The sequence below is a fragment of the Dendrobates tinctorius genome, unplaced genomic scaffold (genome assembly GCF_039654945.1).
Source record: "Dendrobates tinctorius isolate UK_male_01 unplaced genomic scaffold, ASM3965494v1 ptg000135l, whole genome shotgun sequence".
NCBI classification, from domain to species: domain Eukaryota; kingdom Metazoa; phylum Chordata; class Amphibia; order Anura; family Dendrobatidae; genus Dendrobates; species Dendrobates tinctorius.
Genome location: NW_027361803.1, coordinates 8603257 through 8626721, shown reverse-complemented (window position 1 = coordinate 8626721; position 23465 = coordinate 8603257). Strand labels below are relative to the sequence as shown.

The following is a 23465-nucleotide window of genomic DNA, read 5'->3' as shown; positions in this document are numbered from 1 at the left end:
CTACATACATGCTATATTCATACTACATAAATACTACATGCAACATACATACTACATATATACTACATGCATGCTACATACATACTGCATGCTACATACATACCACATATATACTACATATATACTACATGCATGCTACATGCATGCTACATGCTACATACATAACACATATATACTACATGCATGCTACATACATACTACATGCTACATACTACATATATACTACATGCATGCTACATACTACATGCTACATACATACTACATATATACTACATGCATGCTACATACATACTACATGCTACATACATACTACATATATACTACATGCATGCTACATACTACATGCTACATACATACTACATACATACTACATGCTACATACATACCACATATATACTACATACATACAATACATTCATACAATACATACATAGACATACAGTACATATAACATAGAGTAACATACTTACCAATACTTGTCACATTGTTCCCCGAAGCCATTGTCTTTTCCGGGATAAATATTAACATAACAAACCACAAAAATACTCACCCACGATCCGAAGCAGTCCACGAGTGTGTCCCACGACGATCTTGGGTAGAGAACTGCAGCATCAGCTGTTGCTGCCGTTCTCTACGGGCTGCAGGAATCCAATGACGGAAGGTAGGTATCCTTCCGCACTGTATTCCTCCGCCACTTAAAAAAAAAAAAAGTCCCTAGTCTCACTTTATGCCATTGCTGTGTGGGAAATTCCCACGCAGCAATGGCATAAAGTGAGACTAGGGACTTTTTTTTTTTTAAGTGGCGGAGGAATACAGTGCGGAAGGATACCTACCTTCCGTCATTGGATTCCTGCAGCCCGTAGAGAACGGCAGCATCATCTGATGCTGCAGTTCTCTACCCAAGATCGTCGTGGGACACACTCGTGGACTGCTTCGGATCGTGGGTGAGTATTTTTGTGGTTTGTTATGTTAATATTTATCCCGGAAAAGACAATGGCTTCGGGGAACAATGTGACAAGTATTGGTAAGTATGTTACTCTATGTTATATGTACTGTATGTCTATGTATGTATTGTATGAATGTATTGTATGTATGTAGTATATATGTGGTATGTATGTAGCATGTAGTATGTATGTAGTATGTATGTAGCATGCATGTAGCATGTAGTATGTATGTAGCATGCATGTAGTATATATGTAGTATGTATGTAGCATGCATGTAGTATATATGTAGCATGCATGTAGTATGTATGTAGCATGTATGTAGTATGTATGTAGCATGCAGTATGTATGTAGCATGTATGTAGTATGTATGTAGTATATATGTAGTATGTATGTAGCATGTAGTATGTATGTAGCATGCATGTAGTATATATGTAGTATGTATGTAGCATGCATGTAGTATGTATGTAGCATGCATGTAGTATGTATGTAGCATGCATGTAGTATGTATGTAGTATGTATGTAGCATGCAGTATGTATGTAGCATGTATGTAGCATGTAGTATGTATGTAGTATGTATGTAGTATGTATGTAGCATGCAGTATGTATGTAGTATGTATGTAGTATGTATGTAGTATGTATGTAGCATGCAGTATGTATGTAGCATGCATGTAGTATATATGTAGTATGTATGTAGCATGCATGTAGTATGTATGTAGTATGTATGTAGTATGTATGTAGCATGTAGTATGTATGTAGCATGCATGTAGTATATATGTAGTATGTATGTAGTATGTATGTAGTATGTATGTAGTATGTATGTAGCATGCAGTATGTATGTAGCATGTATGTAGTATGTATGTAGCATGTAGTATGTATGTAGCATGCATGTAGCATGTATGTAGTATGTATGTAGTATGTATGTAGCATGTAGTATGTATGTAGCATGCATGTAGTATATATGTAGTATGTATGTAGTATGTATGTAGCATGTAGTATGTATGTAGCATGCATGTAGTATGTATGTAGTATTTTTTTTTTTTTTTTTTTTAACATTTAACACATTAGCCGGATGATGGGACTACTACTGTCCCATCATTGGCTAATGTGTCAATCACTGTCATGGTAGCAGGCATCGCCCGATGGGACTTGTAGTCCCATCGGACGATGCTTGCACAGACCCCCGGACATCAGCACAGCCCCCCGGCAGGCCGGCACAGCCCCCCGGCAGGCCGGTACAGACCCCCACAGGGTGCACAGACCACCGGCAGGCCGGTACAGACCCCGGGCAGTCCACACAGCCCCCCGGCAGGCGGGCACAGCCCCCCGGCAGGCCGGCAGAGACCCCCGGAAGGCCCGAAATGACGGCGCATCATGATGCGCACACACCGCGCATCATGATGACGTCAGGCCGTCAATCAACTGAACTTCCGATTCCGATGCCGAATTCCGATATTGAAAAAATATCGGAAGTCGGTATCGGAATTCCGATACAGCAAGTATCGGCCGATACCCGATACTTGCGGTATCGGAATGCTCAACACTACTTATGAGGAAAGGTTGCAGGATTTGGGAATGTTTAGTTTGCAAAAGAGAAGACAGAGAGGAGACTTAATAGCTGTCTACAAATATCTAAAGGGCTGTCACATTGTAGAAGGATCAACTTTATTCTCATCTGCACAAGGAAAGACTAGACGTAATGGGATGAAACTGAATGGGAGGAGACACAGATTAGATATTAGAAAAAACTTTTTAACAGTTAGAGTGATCAATGAGTGGAACAAGCTGTCACGAGAAGTGGTGAGTTCTCCTTCAATGGAAGTCTTCAAACAGAGGCTGGACAGACATCTGACTGGGATGATTTAGCGAATCCTGCTTTGAGCAGGGGGTTGGACCAGATGGCCAAGGAGGTCCCTTCCAACTCTACGTTTCTATGATTCTATGACACTACTCACCCCACACGATGTACTGCGGCTGCTCCAGGCTGCTGTGATCCACATAACAGGAGTATATGTCGCCATCTTTGGGGGTCACTTCCGCGCTGACCCTGATCTGATAGGTGCCGTCAGGATTGGGGAGGACGTGTGTGGTCTCATATGAGTGAACCTCGTCCTCCTTGTTCTTCCACTTCACATCCACAGCTCGGGGGTGAAATCCGTACACCTGGCAGTGAAGCTTCACGGTGTCACCTTTCTCCTGACCGGACACCTTCACCTGGGGCCGAACTGAGAGGGAAGAAGAAGGTATAAATGGGGTGTGTGCAGCACAGATCTGATCTGTCTCCTGTCTGGGGGTCTCTACTCTCATGCATTCCTGACAGTGACCATGTCACCACACGGCAGCACTGACCACTTATAACCACACGGCTCACAGTCCACTTTACAATTCTGAGTGGTATACATTCACTACACATCCCAGCAACACAGGAGATTTCTGATGAAGGTCTATGATTGGACGAAACGTCAATTTAAGCTGTTTATCACGGACTGACCTTGACTGATAATAAATCCACAATTCTTGCACAGCTTCCTATCGAGCGCTGAGCTTTACTGCTACCGATATTACGGATTGGAGCCGCATCTGACCGGCCGCTACCAGAGCGCCGTATACAGTGTGCGTATAGAGCACGTAGGGGAAACAGGAGAGATACGGGGACTTTTCTTTGTATCCTTTTTTATTTCTGTTCTCCAGTCCACACTCTACACAATCACACTGAATCAATTGTAGATTATAGTCAAGAAAAATTTGCACATTATCATCTTTGTTTGTATGCATATATACACACACATATATATATTTATTTATATACTTTGAAGGATTTCATTTCTATATAACACTTGTAGAACATCCAGATATATTTTATCTGATTAAATTATTATTTTCCATTAATTTATTTTTTTAATTTAGATTATTTTCAATATTTCACACGTTGGCACTGTAAGAGGCACTTGCACTTTGATTTTTCCCTCTTGGGTGGTCTATATGTAACATTCACCTGTGTCCCGTTTGTCTAATTCTTACCTGCGCAGATTATTGTGGCCATTTAACCAGATAAGCAATGTGTGGATAGTGAATGTGATTTAGCTCAGCAGCGATATGTCCATCCTGAGCTACCTGTTTCATCTCATGTGCTGAACGCTCGCGGTGTGTTGCCCCGTTTGGTGTCAGTGGCGACGCGTCTATCCAGCGAAACCTATATAGAAACGCCTTTGGAACACTTATTCACCCCCTGAGGAAGCTAACGCGGCGAAATGCGTGTAAGAGTGACAGTGGTGAATGTGTTATCTCAGTCTATAGATGTTTTGTGCAGGATGTTCTCATTTTTGATTGTTCGGGCACAGCACTAGCACACACTTGTTCTTGCCCGATCGCCTTCTCATTGGAATATGACTCTGTGATTTTTTGATTAATTGCTCTGTGTCCCCATATCTCACTATAACTGCTGTGCTACATTTGCTGACTTTCTCTAATTTCTTCCGGCCCTTGAGCCATAATTTACACTTATTAATTTTATATTATGCATATTTTCCATAAATCAGTAAATGTGGCACACTAATGTTATTCCTATATATTTATTCTCGGGACAGCAGATCTTATTGTATCTACCTCCAGTTTAGCATTTTTGCACATAACCACTAGATGGAGCCACAGAGCTTGTACTTAGTCTGATGATGATCACACACAGATGGATGATGGATGCTGTATGAGTGCTGCTCACATCACCGGATATGAGTAATTTATGTATTAGTGCAGTTATTTCTGTCCTAGTATAATAGGGGGATTACCACTCTCGTCTTTGTTGGAATTTCCCCTTTTCAATCTGTTTTTTAGCCTAATAAAGGTTTAATTACTTTTTATATTATGTATTTTTGTGTTTGGGTATTTCAGTTTGTGGTGGTTTTAAATTTATGTAGCTGCCAATCTCGTGTCAGTGCAATGATACCTGACCGATATTAACCCCTTCCTGGCATGGTGATTTTACGTTTTGTTTCTGCCTTCCCTTCCTATAGGAGCCATAGCTTTTTTTTCTGTCTGTAGCCGCATGAGACCTTGTTTTCTGCGGCACAAGTTGCACTTTTGAATGACACCATCCATTTCACCATGTAATTTACTGGAAAACAGAAAAAATACAGCAAAATTGCGAGAAAAAAAAAAAGAAAATTCTCCGATTGCTTTTTGTTAGTTTTTCTCGCCTTCATTCTAGGGTGAGAATGATCCGGCAGCCGATGCTCCAGGTCAGTGCGATCACAGTGATAGAAACAGGCAGATTTATTACAGACTTTGGAAATACTCTATAAACTGTGGCTTCTGTCGCCATTTCCCGAGACCTGTGACGTTCCCGGTGTTCCGGTGACGGGGCTGTGAGGGACTTTGTGCTCGGAGTCGGTGTTCTTTATTAATCCCATCCTGGGGCTGATGTGACACATTCATCACTTCTTACTTTATCCTGTAATGTTGGAATATTGGCGTTTTGAATATTTTTTCTCATTACGGTGTTTACTGAATATAAATAAGGGAATAAAGTTTATTTTCACAATTTTTTCCTGCATTTTATAGTCCTTTTAGGGATCCAGAACCTGCAGTCGCCGATCCCTTGTACTAGATCCTGCAGCACCGCAGTATTGGGGTATATAGTACAAATCAGGGTCTCCTGTGCAGCTACAGGAGGGTCTTCAGCTCCATCATGACAGGGGCGTTCAGCAGACCCCCGACTGCCATGGCAGCTCATTGGCTCCCCACGATCGTGCTGCGGGGAAGCTGATGGGCGCTTAGAATAAAGGTCTGCTGTAAATGCTGCTCTCAGTGATTGACAGCGGCATCTGACAGATAACAGCCATGGTTGGAGCTCGGCTTCACCCCCAGACTTTAGAGGTAGATGATGGATGAATAGAGCAGCCATCACCTGCTGGGAATGTGGCGGCTCAGCTCCTGAGCCCGCACCAGAGACAGAGAGCCGACACTGAATGGACCAGTATGTCTAATGTCTATAGGGGGTTAAAGAGAACCCGTCTCCTCTCCTCACTCGTCTATTTTAGCACAAAACTTGTATTTCCCATTAAATAACAATTCTGGAGCATCTTTTCTTAGGTTTCTGCATTCTGTGATTCCTCTGTTATGCCTCCAGGAAATGTATAAATGACTGGACATCGGCTGTGTCCTGCACAATGTGGCCGCTCCGCACTGATCGCACAGTGTCAGCCTGTGTAGGACGCCCCGGACTAGTAACACATCTAGAAGGAAGAACCGAGGAACAGGACGATATGGAACTGTAAGAAAAGACGGACTCACAGAATAAACAGCAGGAGCCGACAGGGGCTTATTACCTGTATGGGGGGTTCAGTGTCGGGGTCAGGGGGGACTACAAGTACAAGGCTGACCATAAATCACACATCACACAGAGGTGACAGGGGCTTATTACCTATATGGTGGGGATTCAGTGCTGGGGACAGAGGGGACTACAAGTACAAGGCTGACCATAAATCACACATCACACAGGGGTGACAGGGGCTTATTACCTATATGGGGGATTCAGTGCTGGGGACAGAGGGGACTACAAGTACAAGGCTGACCATAAATCACACATCACACAGAGGTGACAGGGGCTTATTATCTATATGGGGGATTCAGTGCCGGGGAGAGGGGACTACAAGTACAAGGCTGACCATAAATCACACATCACACACAGGTGACAGGGGCTGATTACCTATATGGGGGGATTCAGTGTCGGGGACAGAGGGGACTACAAGTACAAGGCTGACCATAAATCACACATCACACACAGGTGACAGGGGCTGATTACCTATATGGGGGGATTCAGTGCCGGGGACAGGGGACTACAAGTACAAGGCTGACCATAAATCACACATCACACACAGGTGACAGGGGCTTATTACCTATATGGGGGATTCAGTGTCGGGGACAGAGGGGACTACAAGTACAAGGCTGACCATAAATCACACATCACACAGAGGTGACAGGGGCTTATTATCTATATGGGGGATTCAGTGCCGGGGACAGGGGGGACTACAAGTACAAGGCTGACCATAAATCACACATCACACAGAGGTGACAGGGGCTTATTACTTATATGGGAGGATTCAGTGCCGGGGACAGGGGGGACTACAAGTACAAGGCTGACCATAAATCACACATCACACAGAGGTGACAGGGGCTTATTACTTATATGGGAGGATTCAGTGCCGGGGACAGAGGGGACTACAAGTACAAGGCTGACAATAAATCACACATCACACAGGGGTGACAGGGGCTTATTACCTATATGGGGGGATTCAGTGTCGGGGACAGAGGGGACTACAAGTACAAGGCTGACCATAAATCACACATCACACAGAGGTGACAGGGGCTTATTACCTATATGGGGGATTCAGTGTCGGGGACAGAGGGGACTACAAGTACAAGGCTGACCATAAATCACACATCACACAGAGGTGACAGGGGCTTATTACCTATATGGGGGGATTCAGTGTCGGGGACAGAGGGGACTACAAGTACAAGGCTGACCATAAATCACACATCACACAGAGGTGACAGGGGCTTATTACCTATATGGGGGGATTCAGTGTCGGGGACAGAGGGGACTACAAGTACAAGGCTGACCATAAATCACACATCACACAGAGGTGACAGGGGCTTATTACCTATATGGGGGATTCAGTGTCGGGGACAGAGGGGACTACAAGTACAAGGCTGACCATAAATCACACATCACACAGAGGTGACAGGGGCTCATTACCTATATGGGGGAGATTCAGTGCCGGGGACAGAGGGGACTACAAGTACAAGGCTGACCATAAATCACACATCACACAGAGGTGACAGGGGCTTATTACCTATAAGGGGGATTCAGTGTCGGGGACAGAGGGGACTACAAGTACAAGGCTGACCATAAATCACACATCACACAGAGGTGACAGGGGCTCATTACCTATATGGGGGAGATTCAGTGCCGGGGACAGAGGGGACTACAAGTACAAGGCTGACCATAACTCACACATCACACAGAGGTGACAGGGGCTTATTACCTATATGGGGGATTCAGTGTGGGGGACAGAGGGGACTACAAGTACAAGGCTGACCATAAATCACACATCACACAGAGGTGACAGGGGCTTACTACCTATATGGGGGATTCAGTGCCGGGGACAGGGACAGAGGGGACTACAAGTACAAGGCTGACCATAAATCATACATGACACAGAGGTGACAGGGGCTTACTACCTATATGGGGGATTCAGTGCCGGGGACAGAGGGGACTACAAGTACAAGGCTGACTATAAATCACACATCACACAGAGGTGACAGGGGCTTATTACCTATATGGGGGATTCAGTGTCGGGGACAGAGGGGACTACAAGTACAAGGCTGACCATAAATCACACATCACACAGAGGTGACAGGGGCTTATTATCTATATGGGGGGATTCAGTGCCAGGGACAGAGGGGACTACAAGTACAAGGCTGACCATAAATCACACATCACACAGAGGTGACAGGGGCTTATTACCTATATGGGTGGTTCAGTGCCGAGAACAGAGGGGACTAAAAGTACAAGGCTGACCATAAGTCACACATCACACAGAGGTGACAGGGGCTTATTACCTGTATGGGAGGATTCAGTGCCGGGGACAGAGGGGACTACAAGAACAAGGTTGACCATAAATCACACATCACACAGAGGTGACAGGGGCTTATTACCTATATGGGGGATTCAGTGCCGAGGACAGAGGGGACTACAAGTACAAGGCTGACCATAACTCACACATCACACAGAGGTGACAGGGGCTTATTACCTGTATGGGAGGATTCAGTGCCGGGGACAGAGGGGACTACAAGTACAAGGCTGACCATAAATCACACATCACACAGAGGTAACAGGGACTTATTACCTGTATGGGGGGATTCAGTGCCGAGGACAGAGGGGACTACAAGTACAAGGCTGACCATAAATCACCCATCACACAGAGGTAACAGGGGCTTATTACCTATACGGGGGATTCAGTGCCGGGGACAGAGGGGACTAGAAGTACAAGGCGGACCATAAATCACACATCACACAGAGGTGACAGGGGCTTATTACCTGTATGGGAGGATTCAGTGCCAGGGACAGATGTGATGATGAGCGCTCACCTCTCCTCTCCAGATCTTCTCTCCCGTTCTCCAAATATTTCTTCAGATCCTCGATACAGATATTCTCTATATAATTCTTCCATCTCTCCCCCCATAGTTCCTCTGGGCTGTTCCATCTATCTGCGGTGATCTGAGCCTGGGCCATGGTGGGGACATATGTCCATGTCTGTGTGTCCAGGGCCATGAACTCTCTCCCATCATATCCGTACTGATCGTACCCAGTGACCCCGCCGTCATCTCTCAGCACACAGCCGATCATCCACTGGTAGGAATGGAAACCTGCAGACAAGACAGGAACATGTTACACAGCACAGAGATCAGCCTGAAGATCCTGACGATCCAGTGATGAATGTGCCCGGTGTTTCCATAATCCCCAATATCTGATGTGTGTGATCGGCCACAGATATTGTAGAGCAGCGGAGACATCGTGCACCGATCACAGTCTGACGTCACTACATGAGACCGTGTAACCCCTCAGTGACCTGTGCGCCATTTACCGCGGACATTACTGGATTTTATTCTTAATCCTCACCAGGCTTCTACGGCCCCGAGGATACAGTGCCCCCGACGGCAGAAGCGGAGAGGGCGGCGAATGTATATAGGGCGGATTACTGGAGTAATCTTAGGGCGCAAGTGGGTCTCATCTTCTCGTAATAGCATTTTGCCCCGCCCACACGCTGCGCTGTCTTACCATTGGTAGGAGCGGGGCTGCTGAGCTATGTGATTGGACAGTAGAGCTGTCTGTCATCAGTGGGGGACGCCTGTGGCGCGTTGACGTGTTCGGAGATGCTGCACGTGACCAGGCAGCAGACAGCGCAGGTCCTGGAGGAGACGGATCTGTACGGCTGTCAGTCACCTGCTATGCACGCTCCTCCCCGCACACTGGTTACCCCCGAGCAGCCGGATCAGTAACTGCTGCGTCTCCCTGCGACATCTCCCGTCTGTCAGCTCTGAACTCAGTAACCCTGGGGACACTCGGCTCAGCAGGAAACCCCACTTATGTCCTCTGTGTGCAGCTCCTGCCCATGTGGCCGCCTCCATTCCCCGATCTGCTCTTTTCCTTCCTGTGCCTCCTCCATTCCCCGACCTCCTCTTCTCCTTCCTGTGCCCCCTCCATTCCCCGACCTCCTCTTCTCCTTCCTGTGCCCCCTCCATTCCCCGACCTCCTCTTCTCCTTCCTGTGCCTCCTCTATTCCCCGACCTCCTCTTCTCTTTCCTGTGCCTCCTCCATTCCCCGACCTCCTCTTCTCCTTCCTGTGCCAACCCAATCCATTCCCCAACCTCCTCTTCTCCTTCCTGTACCTCCTCCATTGCCCGACCTCTTCTCCTTCCTGTGCCCCTCCATTCCCCGACCTCTTCTTCTTCCTGTGCCTCCTCCATTCCCCAACCTTTTCTTCTCCTTCCTGTACCTCCTCCATTCCCTGACCTCTTCTCCTTCCTGTGCCTCCTCCATTCCCTGACCTCTTCTTCCCTTTCCTGTGCCTCCTCCATTCCCCGACCTCTTCCTGTGCCTCCTCCATTCCCCCACCTCTTCTCCTTCCTGTGCCTCCTCCATTCCCCAACCTCCACTTCTTCCTGTGCCCCTCCATTCCCCGACCTCCTCTTCTTCCTGTGCCTCCTCCATTCCCCGACCTCTTCTCCTTCCTGTGCCTCCTCCATTCCCCGACCTCTTCTTCCCTTCCCTGTGCCTCCTCCATTCCCCGACCTCTTCTCCTTCCTGTGCCCCCTCCATTCCCCGACCTCCTCTTCTCCTTCCTGTGCCCCCTCCATTCCCCGACCTCCTCTCCTTCCTGTGCCCCCTCCATTCACCGACCTCTTCTCCTTCCTGAGCCCCCTCCATTCCCCGACCTCTTCTCCTTCCTGAGCCCCCTCCATTCCCCATCCTCCTCTTCTCCTTCCTGTGCCCCCTCCATTCCCCGACCTCTTCTCCTTCCTGTGCCCCCTCCATTCCCCGACCTCCTCTTCTCCTTCCTGTGCCCCCTCCATTCCCCGACCTCCTCCTCTCCTTCCTGTGCCTCCTCCATTCACCGACCTCCTCTTCTCCTTCCTGAGCCCCCTCCATTCCCCGACCTCTTCTCCTTCCTGAGCCCCCTCCATTCCCCATCCTCTTCTCCTTCCTGTGCCCCCTCCATTCCCCATCCTCTTCTCCTTCCTGTGCCTCCTCCATTCCCCGACCTCTTCTTCCCTTCCCTGTGCCTCCTCCATTCCCCGACCTCTTCTCCTTCCTGTGCCCCCTCCATTCCCCGACCTCCTCTTCTCCTTCCTGTGCCCCCTCCATTCCCCGACCTCCTCTCCTTCCTGTGCCCCCTCCATTCACCGACCTCCTCTTCTCCTTCCTGAGCCCCCTCCATTCCCCGACCTCTTCTCCTTCCTGAGCCCCCTCCATTCCCCATCCTCCTCTTCTCCTTCCTGTGCCCCCTCCATTCCCCGACCTCTTCTCCTTCCTGTGCCCCCTCCATTCCCCGACCTCCTCTTCTCCTTCCTGTGCCCCCTCCATTCCCCGACCTCCTCCTCTCCTTCCTGTGCCCCCTCCATTCACCGACCTCCTCTTCTCCTTCCTGAGCCCCCTCCATTCCCCGACCTCTTCTCCTTCCTGAGCCCCCTCCATTCCCCATCCTCTTCTCCTTCCTGTGCCCCCTCCATTCCCCGACCTCCTCTTCTCCTTCATGTGCCCCCTCCATTCCCCGACCTCTTCTCCTTCCTGTGCCCCCCTCCATACCCCGACCTCCTCTTCTCCTTCCTGTGCCCCCTCCATTCCCCGACCTCTTCTCCTTCCTGTGCCCTCTCCATTCCCCGACCTCTTCTCCTTCCTGTGCCCCCTCCATTCCCCGACCTCTTCTCCTTCCTGTGCCCCCTCTATTCCCCAACCTCCTCTTCTCCTTCCTGTGCCCCCTCTATTCCCCGTCCTCTTCTCCTTCCTGTGCCTCCTCCATTCCCCAACCTCCTCTTCTCCTTCCTGTGCCTCCTCCCGAGTAATACAATGTACTCAGCTTTTCACTTTCCCTGTAAGAGGGTTAACCCTTTCCTTACTGCATTCAGCCTGTGCGCTTTTCCCAGTGTTATTTCTCCTGTGCAGAAGAGGTCTAGGTTAACCCCTTCACATCGGCCACTTCTGTTCTCAGCCCCCTCTGGTTTTTCGCTTTCACTCTATGGCCATAAACTGTGATAAAGAGAATTCTTGGCCCCTTGTCTGATTTTCCTCCCACCCCAGTCTGACCAGGTTACGGTTGTGTTCGCACTATGTCTTTTTACACCGTTTAAAAACTGACCGTTTTTAAGTAGAAGACGCCTGAGAAAATGATTTTTGTCCATGGAGTTTTGTGAACCTAATGTCACGGGGTTACCGCAATGGAGCGGAGCCAGAAGACCGCAACGTCTGGTTGCTCCTACTACGCTGAGAAGAAGCACTTCTCCAGTGTAAACTGGTTTATTTCTTCCAGCAGAACAGGGGTTAATCGGCCATATTGAAAAACTTCTACATTCAGCTGTGGTCTGTTAGCCACTCCTCTTCCCTATAAAATCTGGGCTCGATTACCAAGGCATTGTCAGAGTTAGCAATAGCTACATGATCTTGGAGAAGCTGGTGTGAAGGAGAGCTGGAGGAATTTATCAGCGACTATTGTCTGGTTTGTACGCTTGGAAATTCCTCATCCTACCCTGTTTTACTTTCTTCCCCCTCCCTACACACCCTGGTGAATTCCTCTGTTATATGTGAGTGTATATTTTGTGTGTGTGGAGTTTTTAGTTTACCCTTGTCTTTGTTCCCCTGTCTGTCGGGGTGGTGTACTGCAGTACACAATAGCGCCTTTCTTCCCTGTGTGGGGGAAGGAGACAGATGTAGGGCCGATCTAGAAGATAAAGCAAGGTGGAAGCCCCAGCATCTTCACCGTCTGAAGTATCCCGGGGAACAGGGCACCCCCTAGTTTTAGGGCCCTGAAAGGTGCTCCCTGGTCCCAGGCCACTCGCCAGTCAAATCGTGACACCTAAAGCGTCTTTTACTTCTGTTTTTGCTTGTTTCCTGAGTGTTTTTTGATCTCCATAAAGAAAAGAAAACTTGTATAATTTGTGGTAAAAATGCTCAATAAAAATGTGCAAAAATATCACCTTATCCTTCCCATTAACGTCTACAGTTAAGTATTGAGCTTTCCTGGAGAATCTACAATCTTCTTTGCCGTCTTGTGAAATTCTGAGCATTTAAAGGAAGCTGAAAAGACTGAGCAGATTATTGCACAATGTGAACAGTGAGTTGTTGTTACATAATTATGTTCTTTATTTTGAACATTTTTTCCAGTGGTGTTTCCAGTGTTTTCCGCTCCAGAAACATCAGTGTGAACACATCCTACAAGACAATACGAGAACGGCTCGGTCAGCAGATTTTGGTGAGGAGTTTTCGGACCCTGCATCCGACCTTCAGAGCAGAGCTGCATCATCCATGAGCCAAGGTGAGAAGTCAGCTCAGGCGGCACAGAGTCTCTGAAGAGAGGGGGCGGCAGAGCAGCGTTGTCCCCTGCAATCAGATAAGCTGACGCCTGCTTCTGGCTGCAATGCTGTTTGTGGTGATTGGTGAGTCACTTGTGTTTGTGTCACTGTGTGATACTGACACTTTGTGAAGATAAGAACCAGAGAGCTGCCTGGCTGGCTGTGATCAAGACCTGGGAGGGAGGACTTGGAGGCTGTCTGTCTCTCTGTAAGACTTTTGTTTCACTTTCATTTGAACAATTGGTTGGCTCTCCGCCTCCTCTGTGTCCACCCCCTGCAGCCAGGGAGTGTGATGAGATGATTGGTGATCCAGTCAGTGAGTCACAGTCACTCTACCTCTATGTATGTGTTCATCCCATGTCCTGTCCCAAACTCCCAGTGTGTAGACTGGAGAACTTGGAGAATGGAGATCGAGATATAATACCCACATACATCAGCGATTGTAAGCTGCAGGCCTGTAGCCAGCAGGTGAGGGGGAGACAGGGTGGCAGTGAGTGTGAGTGACCAGTAGCAGCAAATGATTGCGGGCGGCCCTGGGTGTGTAACATGGTGACAGTGAATGTGAGTGTAGCTACTGGCAACAGGTGAGTGTGGCCCCCGGACAGCATGAATGTTTTCTTTAATGGGAACCTGTCACCAAGTTTAGCTATCTTCCTAGCACATCCCTGTCTGACCTAATTGTGAATTATAAATGTTGAAAAAAGCGATTTACACACTTACTTTTGTTTTCCGTTCTGTGGGCATTCCTAGATGGGTGGCCGATGAGTGGGTGGTCTACCCGGGTCCATTTCCTCCCCCTCGCTGCTGATATCATGCCCAAGTGGGTGTGATAATTGTTTCAGGAACGTGGTCCAAATTTCAATTTCATGGCTCCTCCTTGTGGGTATGACGCACTGCCGGACGGTTGTCAGTTCCAGTCCGGTGCATTGTCGGGGTGTATTGGTTATGCTGGCCGGGTCCGGAGCATGTGCAGTGCGCATTCCGAAGCCGACCCGTACACCCGATAATCACCCACAATGCAGCAGACTGGAAATGACAATCGTCTGGCAGTGCGTCATCCCCGCAAGGAGGAGCCATGAATTTGAAATTTGTACCGTGCTCCTGAAACAATTATCTCATCCACTAGGGCGTGATACCAGCAGCGAGGGGGAGGAAACGGACCCTGGAAGACCGGCCACCCATCTAGGAGCGCCCACAGAATGGGGGAGTGGAACAAAAGCAAGTGTGTAAAACGCTTTTCTTCCACATTTGTAATTCACAATTAGATGAGACAGGGATGTCACGGATGTGCTAGCAAGGTGCAGTGGCGGGTAGGATAGCTAAACTAGCTGACAGGGTCCCTTTAAGGCTATGTGCCCACAAAGTTTTAGGTGCTGTGGATTTCTCCTTGCAGATTTTGTTAAATCCGCAGTTCAAAAGACCTGCGGTTTACCTGCAGATTAGCCTGCGGTTTAGCCAGGGCCGCAGCTATAATGAGTCAAGTTGAGCCACCTGTTCAAGCGGCAGGCAGCAGGGGTCGGCATTATGCGCTCCTCTACCTGCAGCACCTACAATTTAGCCTCTGAGTCTGCACGCTGGTGCTGCGGGCCTGCAAGAGGCTGTAATTGATGGTCACAGGAGGGAAGTAGTCAGGGCACCCTGATCATGTGACCCCTGACTCCTCCCCTCCTGTGACCTCATCACAGGTCCTGTGCGCACAGAGCAGCCATATATGTGGAGTGTGGCTCTGTAGGTGGAGGTAGGTGCCGGAGGCTCCAATGTTCTCTATGTGGAGTGCGGGTGGAGGTAGGTGCTGGAGGCTCCATTATTCTCTATGTGGAATGTAGCTCTGAAGGTGGAGGTCGGTGCTGGAGGCCCCATTATTCTCTATGTGGAGTGCGGCTCTGCGGGTGGAGGTAGGTGCTGGAGGCTCCATTATTCTCTATGTGGAGTGCGGCTCTGCGGGTGGAGGTCGGTGCCAGAGGCTCCATTATTCTCTATGTGGAGTGCGGCTCTGCGGGTGGAGGTCAGTGCCGGAGGCTCCATTATTCTCTATGTGGAGTGCGGCTCTGCGGGTGGAGGTCGGTGCTAGAGAATGGGGTCTTCAACACTGACCTCCACCTGCTGATCCCCGCTCCTCATAGAGAATAATGAAGCCTCCGGCACCTACCTCCACCCGCAGAGCCGCACTCCACATAGAGAATAATGGAGCCTCCAGCACTGACCTCCACCCGCAGAGCCACAATCCACATAGAGAATAATGGAGGTAGGTGCTGGAGATTCCCCATTACTGGGCACAGGGGACCGTAACCTTTTCAGAGCTGAGACTATCTTGGTGCTTTTTTGTTGTCACTTTCTAAGAATCATAGCATTTTGTTCCTTTTCCTCTGATAGATGCATATGACCCAAGTATGGAAAACAGGAAGTAACGAAACACATATTACAATGTCCCTTTCCTGTCCCCACACACAGTATAATGTTCCCAGAGTATCACCATCCCCCAAACCGCAGTATAACGTTCCCCACTACCGTCACCCCCCCCACACAGTATAATATTCCCACAGTACCACCATCCCCCACACGCAGTATAACGTTCCCCACTACCGTCACCCCCCCACAGTATAATATTCCCACAGTACCGCCATCCCCCCATACACAGTATAATGTTCCCCCCAGTACCCAGTATCAGCCCTTGGTTTATGCAGGACTCTGCTGTCTGTGCTGGTTCTCATCGTCCTGGATGAGGTGAAGTTTATGTGTGGGGTCAGGGAGGGTTTACAGTGTGGATGCAGCAGAGCCGTGTGTGCGAGGTGTACGGAGCAGAGCCGTGTGTGTACGAGGTGTACGGAGCAGAGCCGTGAGTGTGTGAGTTGTACGGAGCGGAGCCGCACGTGTACGAGGTGTACGGAGCAGAGTCGCACGTGTGTGTATGGAGCGGCGCCGCATGTGTGTGAGGTGTATGGAGCAGAACCGCATGTGTACAAGGTTTACGGAGTGGAGCCATTTGTATACAAGGTTTACAGAGCGTGGCCACGTGCCTATAAGGTGTACGGAACCAGGAGGTTAGCGTGCACTCAAGTCTAGTAGCGAGGTGCAGGTGTAATGGACCAGTAGGTCCTATTACCAATAATAATCTAATTCACCGCACACTAATTATATCGCTTCTACTTTGTGCTATATATTCTTGTTTGGCTCCCACATGTTCTGTATATAATAAAATGAGCACTTGTTTGCATATAACCCCTCTGAGTGTGCGGTGAATTAGATTATATAAGGTGTACGGAGCAGAGCAGCATGTGTACGAGGTTTACGGAGTGGAGCCATGTGTACTGAGTGGAGCCGTGTGTGTGCGAGGTGTACAGAACGGAGCCGTGTGTACGAGGCATAAAAAGCAGAACTGTGTGTGTATGATGTATGCGGAGCCATACGTGTACAAGGTGTATGGTGGGGAGCATTCATACCTCCCAGCTGGACAGTCCCGATTTTGAGAGAGATACTGTCCCGGCTGGGAGCATACTTTTCCCACGGACACATGAGTACACGGCGGAGCCCCGAGGAGCACTTTAAAATTCGCACGTGACGTTCCACCGGAAGTGACGTGCTAGAAGCTGACCGGAAATGAGGTAATTTCGGGAGGAGATTGTGTCTGAACCATGGAGGCACTTCAGGGAATGCTTCAGATCCATCACCGTGTCCTCCTCCAACAGCGCGGATAGCAGGATCGCCTTGAACTCGGGGATGCCGGCCATGTGAGCGGATCATGATATGTCCTGCATCGGGAGGCTCAGGTGGGCACTACAGTGGGAGCCAGGCTGCTATAGTGTCCTTTCTCTCTCTCCTTTTTTCTCTCTCTCTCCTTTTTTCTCTCTTTCTCTCTCTCCTTCTCTCTCTCCTTTTCTCTCTCTCTTTTCTCTCTTCTTTCTTTTCCTCAGTACCAGTCAGCGTGCCCACAGTACCCGTAGAATAAGGAGGGTAGGAAACTAGGTGGCACTGGTCACCTTGAGCCTCTTATACTTTTTATTGGTGCATAATCATATGCCCTGAGCACCCCTTAAAGAGGGCCAGCCCCAGACAACAGGGTACAAACAAATCACTATTACTATCAGTCCAAGTGGACAATTACAGTGGGGCAAAAAAGTATTTAGTCAGTCAGCAATAGTGCAAGTTCCACCACTTAAAAAGATGAGAGGCGTCTGTAATTTACATCATAGGTAGACCTCAACTATGGGAGACAAACTGAGAAAAAAAATCCAGAAAATCACATTGTCTGTTTTTTTTTCATTTTATTTGCATATTATGGTGGAAAATAAGTATTTGGTCAGAAACAAAATTTCATCTCAATACTTTGTGATATATCCTTTGTTGGCAATGACAGAGGTCAAACGTTTTCTGTAAGTCTTCACAAGGTTGCCACACACTGTTGTTGGTATGTTGGCCCATTCCTCCATGCAGATCTCCTCTAGAGCAGTGATGTTTTTGGCTTTTCGCTTGGCAACACGGACTTTCAACTCCCTCCAAAGGTTTTCTATAGGGTTGAGATCTGGAGACTGGCTAGGCCACTCCAGGACCTTGAAATGCTTCTTACGAAGCCACTCCTTCGTTGCCCTGGCGGTGTGCTTTGGATCATTGTCATGTTGAAAGACCCAGCCACGTTTCATCTTCAATGCCCTTGCTGATGGAAGGAGGTTTGCCCTCAAAATCTCACGATACATGGCCCCATTCATTCTTTCATGTACTCGGATCAGTCATCCTGGCCCCTTTGCAGAGAAACAGCCCCAAAGCATGATGTTTCCACCACCATGCTATACAGTAGGTATGGTGTTTGATGGATGCAACTCAGTATTCTTTTTCCTCCAAAACACGACAAGTTGTGTTTCTACCAAACAGTTCCAGTTTGGTTTCATCAGACCATAGGACATTCTCCCAAAACTCCTCTGGATCATCCAAATGCTCTCTAGCAAACTTCAGACGGGCCCGGACATGTACAGGCTTAAGCAGTGGGACACGTCTGGCACTGCAGGATCTGAGTCCATGGTGGCGTAGTGTGTTACTTATGGTAGGCCTTGTTACATTGGTCCCAGCTCTCTGCAGTTCATTCACTAGGTCCCCCCGCGTGGTTCTGGGATTTTTGCTCACCGTTCTTGTGATCATTCTGACCCCACGGGGTGGGATTTTGCGTGGAGCACCAGATCGAGGGAGATTATCAGTGGTCTTGTATGTCTTCCATTTTCTAATTATTGCTCCCACAGTTGATTTCTTCACTCCAAGCTGGTTGGCTATTGCAGATTCAGTCTTCCCAGCCTGGTGCAGGGCTACAATTTTGTTTCTGGTGTCCTTTGACAGCTCTTTGGTCTTCACCATAGTGGAGTTTGGAGTCAGACTGTTTGAGGGTGTGCACAGGTGTCTTTTTATACTGATAACAAGTTTAAACAGGTGCCATTACTACAGGTAATGAGTGGAGGAAAGAGGAGACTCTTAAAGAAGAAGTTACAGGTCTGTGAGAGCCAGAAATCTTGATTGCTTGTTTCTGACCAAATACTTATTTTCCACCATAATATGCAAATAAAAGGAAAAAAAAACAGACAATGTGATTTTCTGGATTTTTTTTTCTCAGTTTGTCTCCCATAGTTGAGGTCTACCTATGATGTAAATTACAGACGCCTCTCATCTTTTTAAGTGGTGGAACTTGCACTATTGCTGACTGACTAAATACTTTTTTGCCCCACTGTATATACATAAAGGTAATGATGTCCCTGTGCCAAGCAGTGCAGAGCATCAGAATACATTGTGGAGACCAGATCAGCGGGGTTTGGGGAGAAGAATTATATGGGGCGCATCAGAATACATTGTGGAGACCAGATCAGCGGGGTTTGGGGAGAATTATATGGGGCCCATTATACTGTATGGAGCATTATATGGGGCCCATTATATGGGGCCCATTACACTGTATGAAGTAATATATTGTACCCATTATGCAGTATGAAGTAGTATATGGTGCCCATTATACTGTATGCAGTAATATATGGGGCCCATAATACTGTATGGAGCATTATGTGGGGATAAGGGATAACTTTCTGTTTGTTGTGGATCTGACCGCTGGGACCTCCATGATCCTAGGAAACGTAGCTTTGAAGAGCACCATGTAAATGGAGCTGTGGTCAATCATACGCACTGTGGTGCCATTCACATGTGGCTCTTCAAATAACTCCTTAAAGAGAGTGATATGGGGATGACAAAGTATAGCAAAAATTCACTGATCGGGGTGAGGAGTGTTATAGTTTATGGGATTTGTGTGGCAGGGCTGCATTTTTGTCCTAGTCCGGCCCTGTGCCAGGCCTACCATTGCCATTAATGGCCCTTCTTCTGGATACTTCTGTGTTGTTCTTCTATGTGCGTGTGATGCCGCTGACATCCTTGTCTTTGGACACCTTTTTTTCTATTTATCTAAATCAAAATGTCCACTATTGAACTACTGAGCAGGTATCTGGATGGGTAGAGGGTATTCTTAAACCACTGGTGAAGGATATAACTAGCTACATTCAGGACACAACTGACCTATTGAATAAACTAGCAGCAATAGTTCCTCTACCAGAAGGAACCATCCTGGCCACCATGGATGTGGAATCTTTGTACTCTAATATCCCACACCAAGATGGATTAAAAGCCTGCAAATTCTTCATGGAAAACGCAGGGACTGATGCTAATGCTGTGGTGAAACTTGTAAAATTCATCCTCACCCACAATTACTTTGAATTTGACAACAAGATCTATCTACAAGAGACTGGCACAGCTATGGGAAGTAAAATGGCTCCACAGTATGCAAATCTTTTCATGGCCAAGCTTGAAAGCGACTTTTTGTCCAAATGCCCCATCAGGCCCCTGGCCTACTACCGCTTCATTGATGATATTTTAATCATCTGGACAGAGTCTGAGCAACAGCTAAAGACGTTCCACGAACACTTTAATCAATTTCATCCCACCATCAATTTAACACTCAACTACTCCAGCACTGAGATTAACTTTTTGGACACCATCATTAAGCTAAAAAACAATGAAATAGAGACATCCCTGTATCAAAAGCCAATCGACCGTCCAACATACCTTAAATGGGACAGTTTCCGTCCAAAACACATAAAGAACTCTATTATCTATAGCCAAGCCATCAGATACAATCGTATATGTTCCAACCCCATGGATAGAGACAAACACCTTGGTCGCCTCAAAAAGACCTTTTTGAATCAGGGCTACCATCCAAGAACAATTGAAAACCAAATTACAAGAGCCACCAGAATGTCAAGGAATCACCTGCTACATTACAAAGCTAAAGAAGAAAATAACCGGGTGCCTCTAGTGGTCACCTACAACCCAAATCTGGAAGTGCTAAGGGGAGCTGCACGGAAATTACAACCTTTACTACAAAAAGATGCCCGATTACAGTCCATTTTTCCAGACCCCCCACTGCTGCGTTTTAGGCAGCCCCCAAATTTAAGAAGCATCATTGTCAGAAGCTCCCTGTCCTCTCCAACAGCTGCAGGAACCTTTCCTTGCAACCAGAAAAAATGTAAAACCTGTCCATTTATAATGACCACGGACAAGATAAAGATCCCCCAACTCACATCAGGACTACAAGATCCCAGGTACTTTCAGCTGCATTACATCTAATGGGGTGTACTTAATTATTTGTACTAAATGACCAACTGGGGGTCTGTATGTGGGGGAGACAGGGCAAAAGCTAGAACAAGGATGAATGCTCATCGTCACACAATAAGAGAAAAAAGAATGGATCTACCTGTGGCAAAACATTTTTGTATCCCTGATCACAGCAACATGGATATGAAATTACTGGTATTGAAAGGTAACTTCAAGTCTCAGAGAGAGAGACATGTTTGGGAGTATAAATTTATGACGACCTTTGACACTCTCAGTGCTGGAATGAATGTGTCGCATGGATTTATGTCTTTTTACATCAATTAAGGAATTTGCTTTCAAGACCTTGTGGAGGCATCACAACACACTAGGAGACCCCAATCAGAGGACTATAAAACATCCGGACTCCTTATCTATGAACTGGTCCAATATTTGTTTCTCCCTCTCCCATATTGATAGTTCTGCTTCACGTCACTTGTCTTATCTATTGCATTTTTTCTGTGTTGTATTGTGCATAAATATGTGACTCTTCAGATTTTGTATTAGTCAATGCCTGAAGAAGAGACCTGAGTAGTCTCGAAAGCTTGGAATGTGTTACCATCTTTTCAGTTAGCCATTAAAAGGTATCAACCACTGAGGACTCACTATTGAACTCAGTTTTACAGGATAGATATGAAAATGTACTTTGTGTGCGAGGGGGGGGGCGTCATTTTGCTGTTCGCCTCAGGCAGCAGAGAGGCTAGGTTCACCCCTGCTTCAGAGACCCTCTGTTCTGTCATCACTCAATAATAATAATAATGAATCAGACGACAGCAAAGCAATAATCCAGATATTCCACAAGAACACAACAATGTGGGGGTCCGGCTGATGAGACCTCTGTATAACCAGAGACATTGCGGTTCTGTAATGTGGGGATCCGGCTGATGAGACATCTGTGTACCCGGAGACATTGCGGTTCTATAATGTGGGGTCCGGCTGATGAGACCTCTGTGTACCCAGAGACACTGCAGTTCTGTAATGTGGGGGTCCGGCTGATGAGACCTCTGTGTAAACGGAGACATTTCGGTTCGGTAATGTGGGGGTCGGGCTGATGAGACCTCTGTGGAACAGGATACATTACAGAACCGCAATGTGGGGTCCGGCTGATGAGACTTCAGTGTACCTGGAGACATTGCGGTTCTGTAATGTGGGGGTCCGGCTGATGAGACCTCTGTAACCGGAGACATTGTGGTTCTTTAATATGGGGTCCGGCTGATGAGACCTCTGTATACCCGGAGACATTGCGGTTCTGTAATGTGGGGGTCTGGCTGATGAGACCTCTGTATACCCGGAGACATTGCGGTTCTGTAATGTGGGGTCCGGCTGATGAGACCTCCGTGTACCTGGAAACATTGCGGTTCTGTGTCCCCGATACAGCGGACTCTGCTGACGTCCGGCTGCATTACTTCTTGGCTGCTGTACGGTGAGGACTGATCTGTGTGACCGCTTTCTCACTACGATTCCCGCTGCCTTTATGTTGTGACTTTTCTGCTGCTTCCAAGGCTATGTGCCCATGTTCAGGAATCGGCAGCGTATTGGATGCAGCACATGTCCTCTGCGTGTAAAGCGCTGCTGGCTTATGAATGCTGGTGATTCCACATATGTTCATTGGACCGTGCGGAATCACCGCGTCCAATACAATTGTGCGAGTGGAATTTCTCTTGCGGAGACTCGCGTCTGCGCAAGATAAATAAACATACTGCGGTCTGGAAAGACGTGCCGCATATCCGTCTCTACAGGCAAGCCGTGGGGGGTCTGTGCATGCATAGTGGGCATGGGATTTCTTGAAAGTAAGAAGCGTCCAACCAGCAGCATTTACTGACCGTGGGAACGTACCCCAATACTTCCTAACAACATTGTGTTATATCAGCCGATGACGGCGGCTGCGATCTCCTGTGAAAACTCGTTACTGCTGAAGCCGAGGAGAAGGAGACGTCAGGAAGCCCCCGGGAGGGAATTATAGGGGGGTATTTTACACTTATTTGGACTAAGCTTAGCTAAAAGAACAAAAATAAAAAATACAGATTAAAAAAGAAAAATCGTCTATAACTTTAAAAAAAATAAATAAAATTGAGATTGTATTTTTTGGCAAAATGCCCCAGCTCTAGATGTATAATACAGCCGACACCCTGCAGAAACAAACCCGATCGGTGCTGGCACCAGTCATGGCCATTTATCCCCCATAGATTCTGCTGTCAATAGCAACAGCATCTAAATGGTTAATAGGAGGGG

At 47.6% G+C, this 23465-nt stretch overlaps 1 protein-coding gene across 2 annotated transcripts in view; it reads right to left on the bottom strand.

Moving 5' to 3' along the window:
* LOC141048427 (class I histocompatibility antigen, F10 alpha chain-like) overlaps positions 1 to 23465 on the bottom strand; it is a 117800-nt gene that overhangs the window by 43663 nt on the left and 50672 nt on the right. For both annotated transcript variants that reach the window (XM_073543986.1, XM_073543987.1), the window contains exons 3-4: positions 9090 to 9368; positions 2897 to 3166 (exon numbers count right to left, since the gene is read on the bottom strand). In XM_073543986.1, coding sequence (XP_073400087.1) covers positions 2897 to 3166; positions 9090 to 9368 — 549 coding nt within the window. The remainder of the gene's footprint in view (positions 1 to 2896; positions 3167 to 9089; positions 9369 to 23465) is intronic.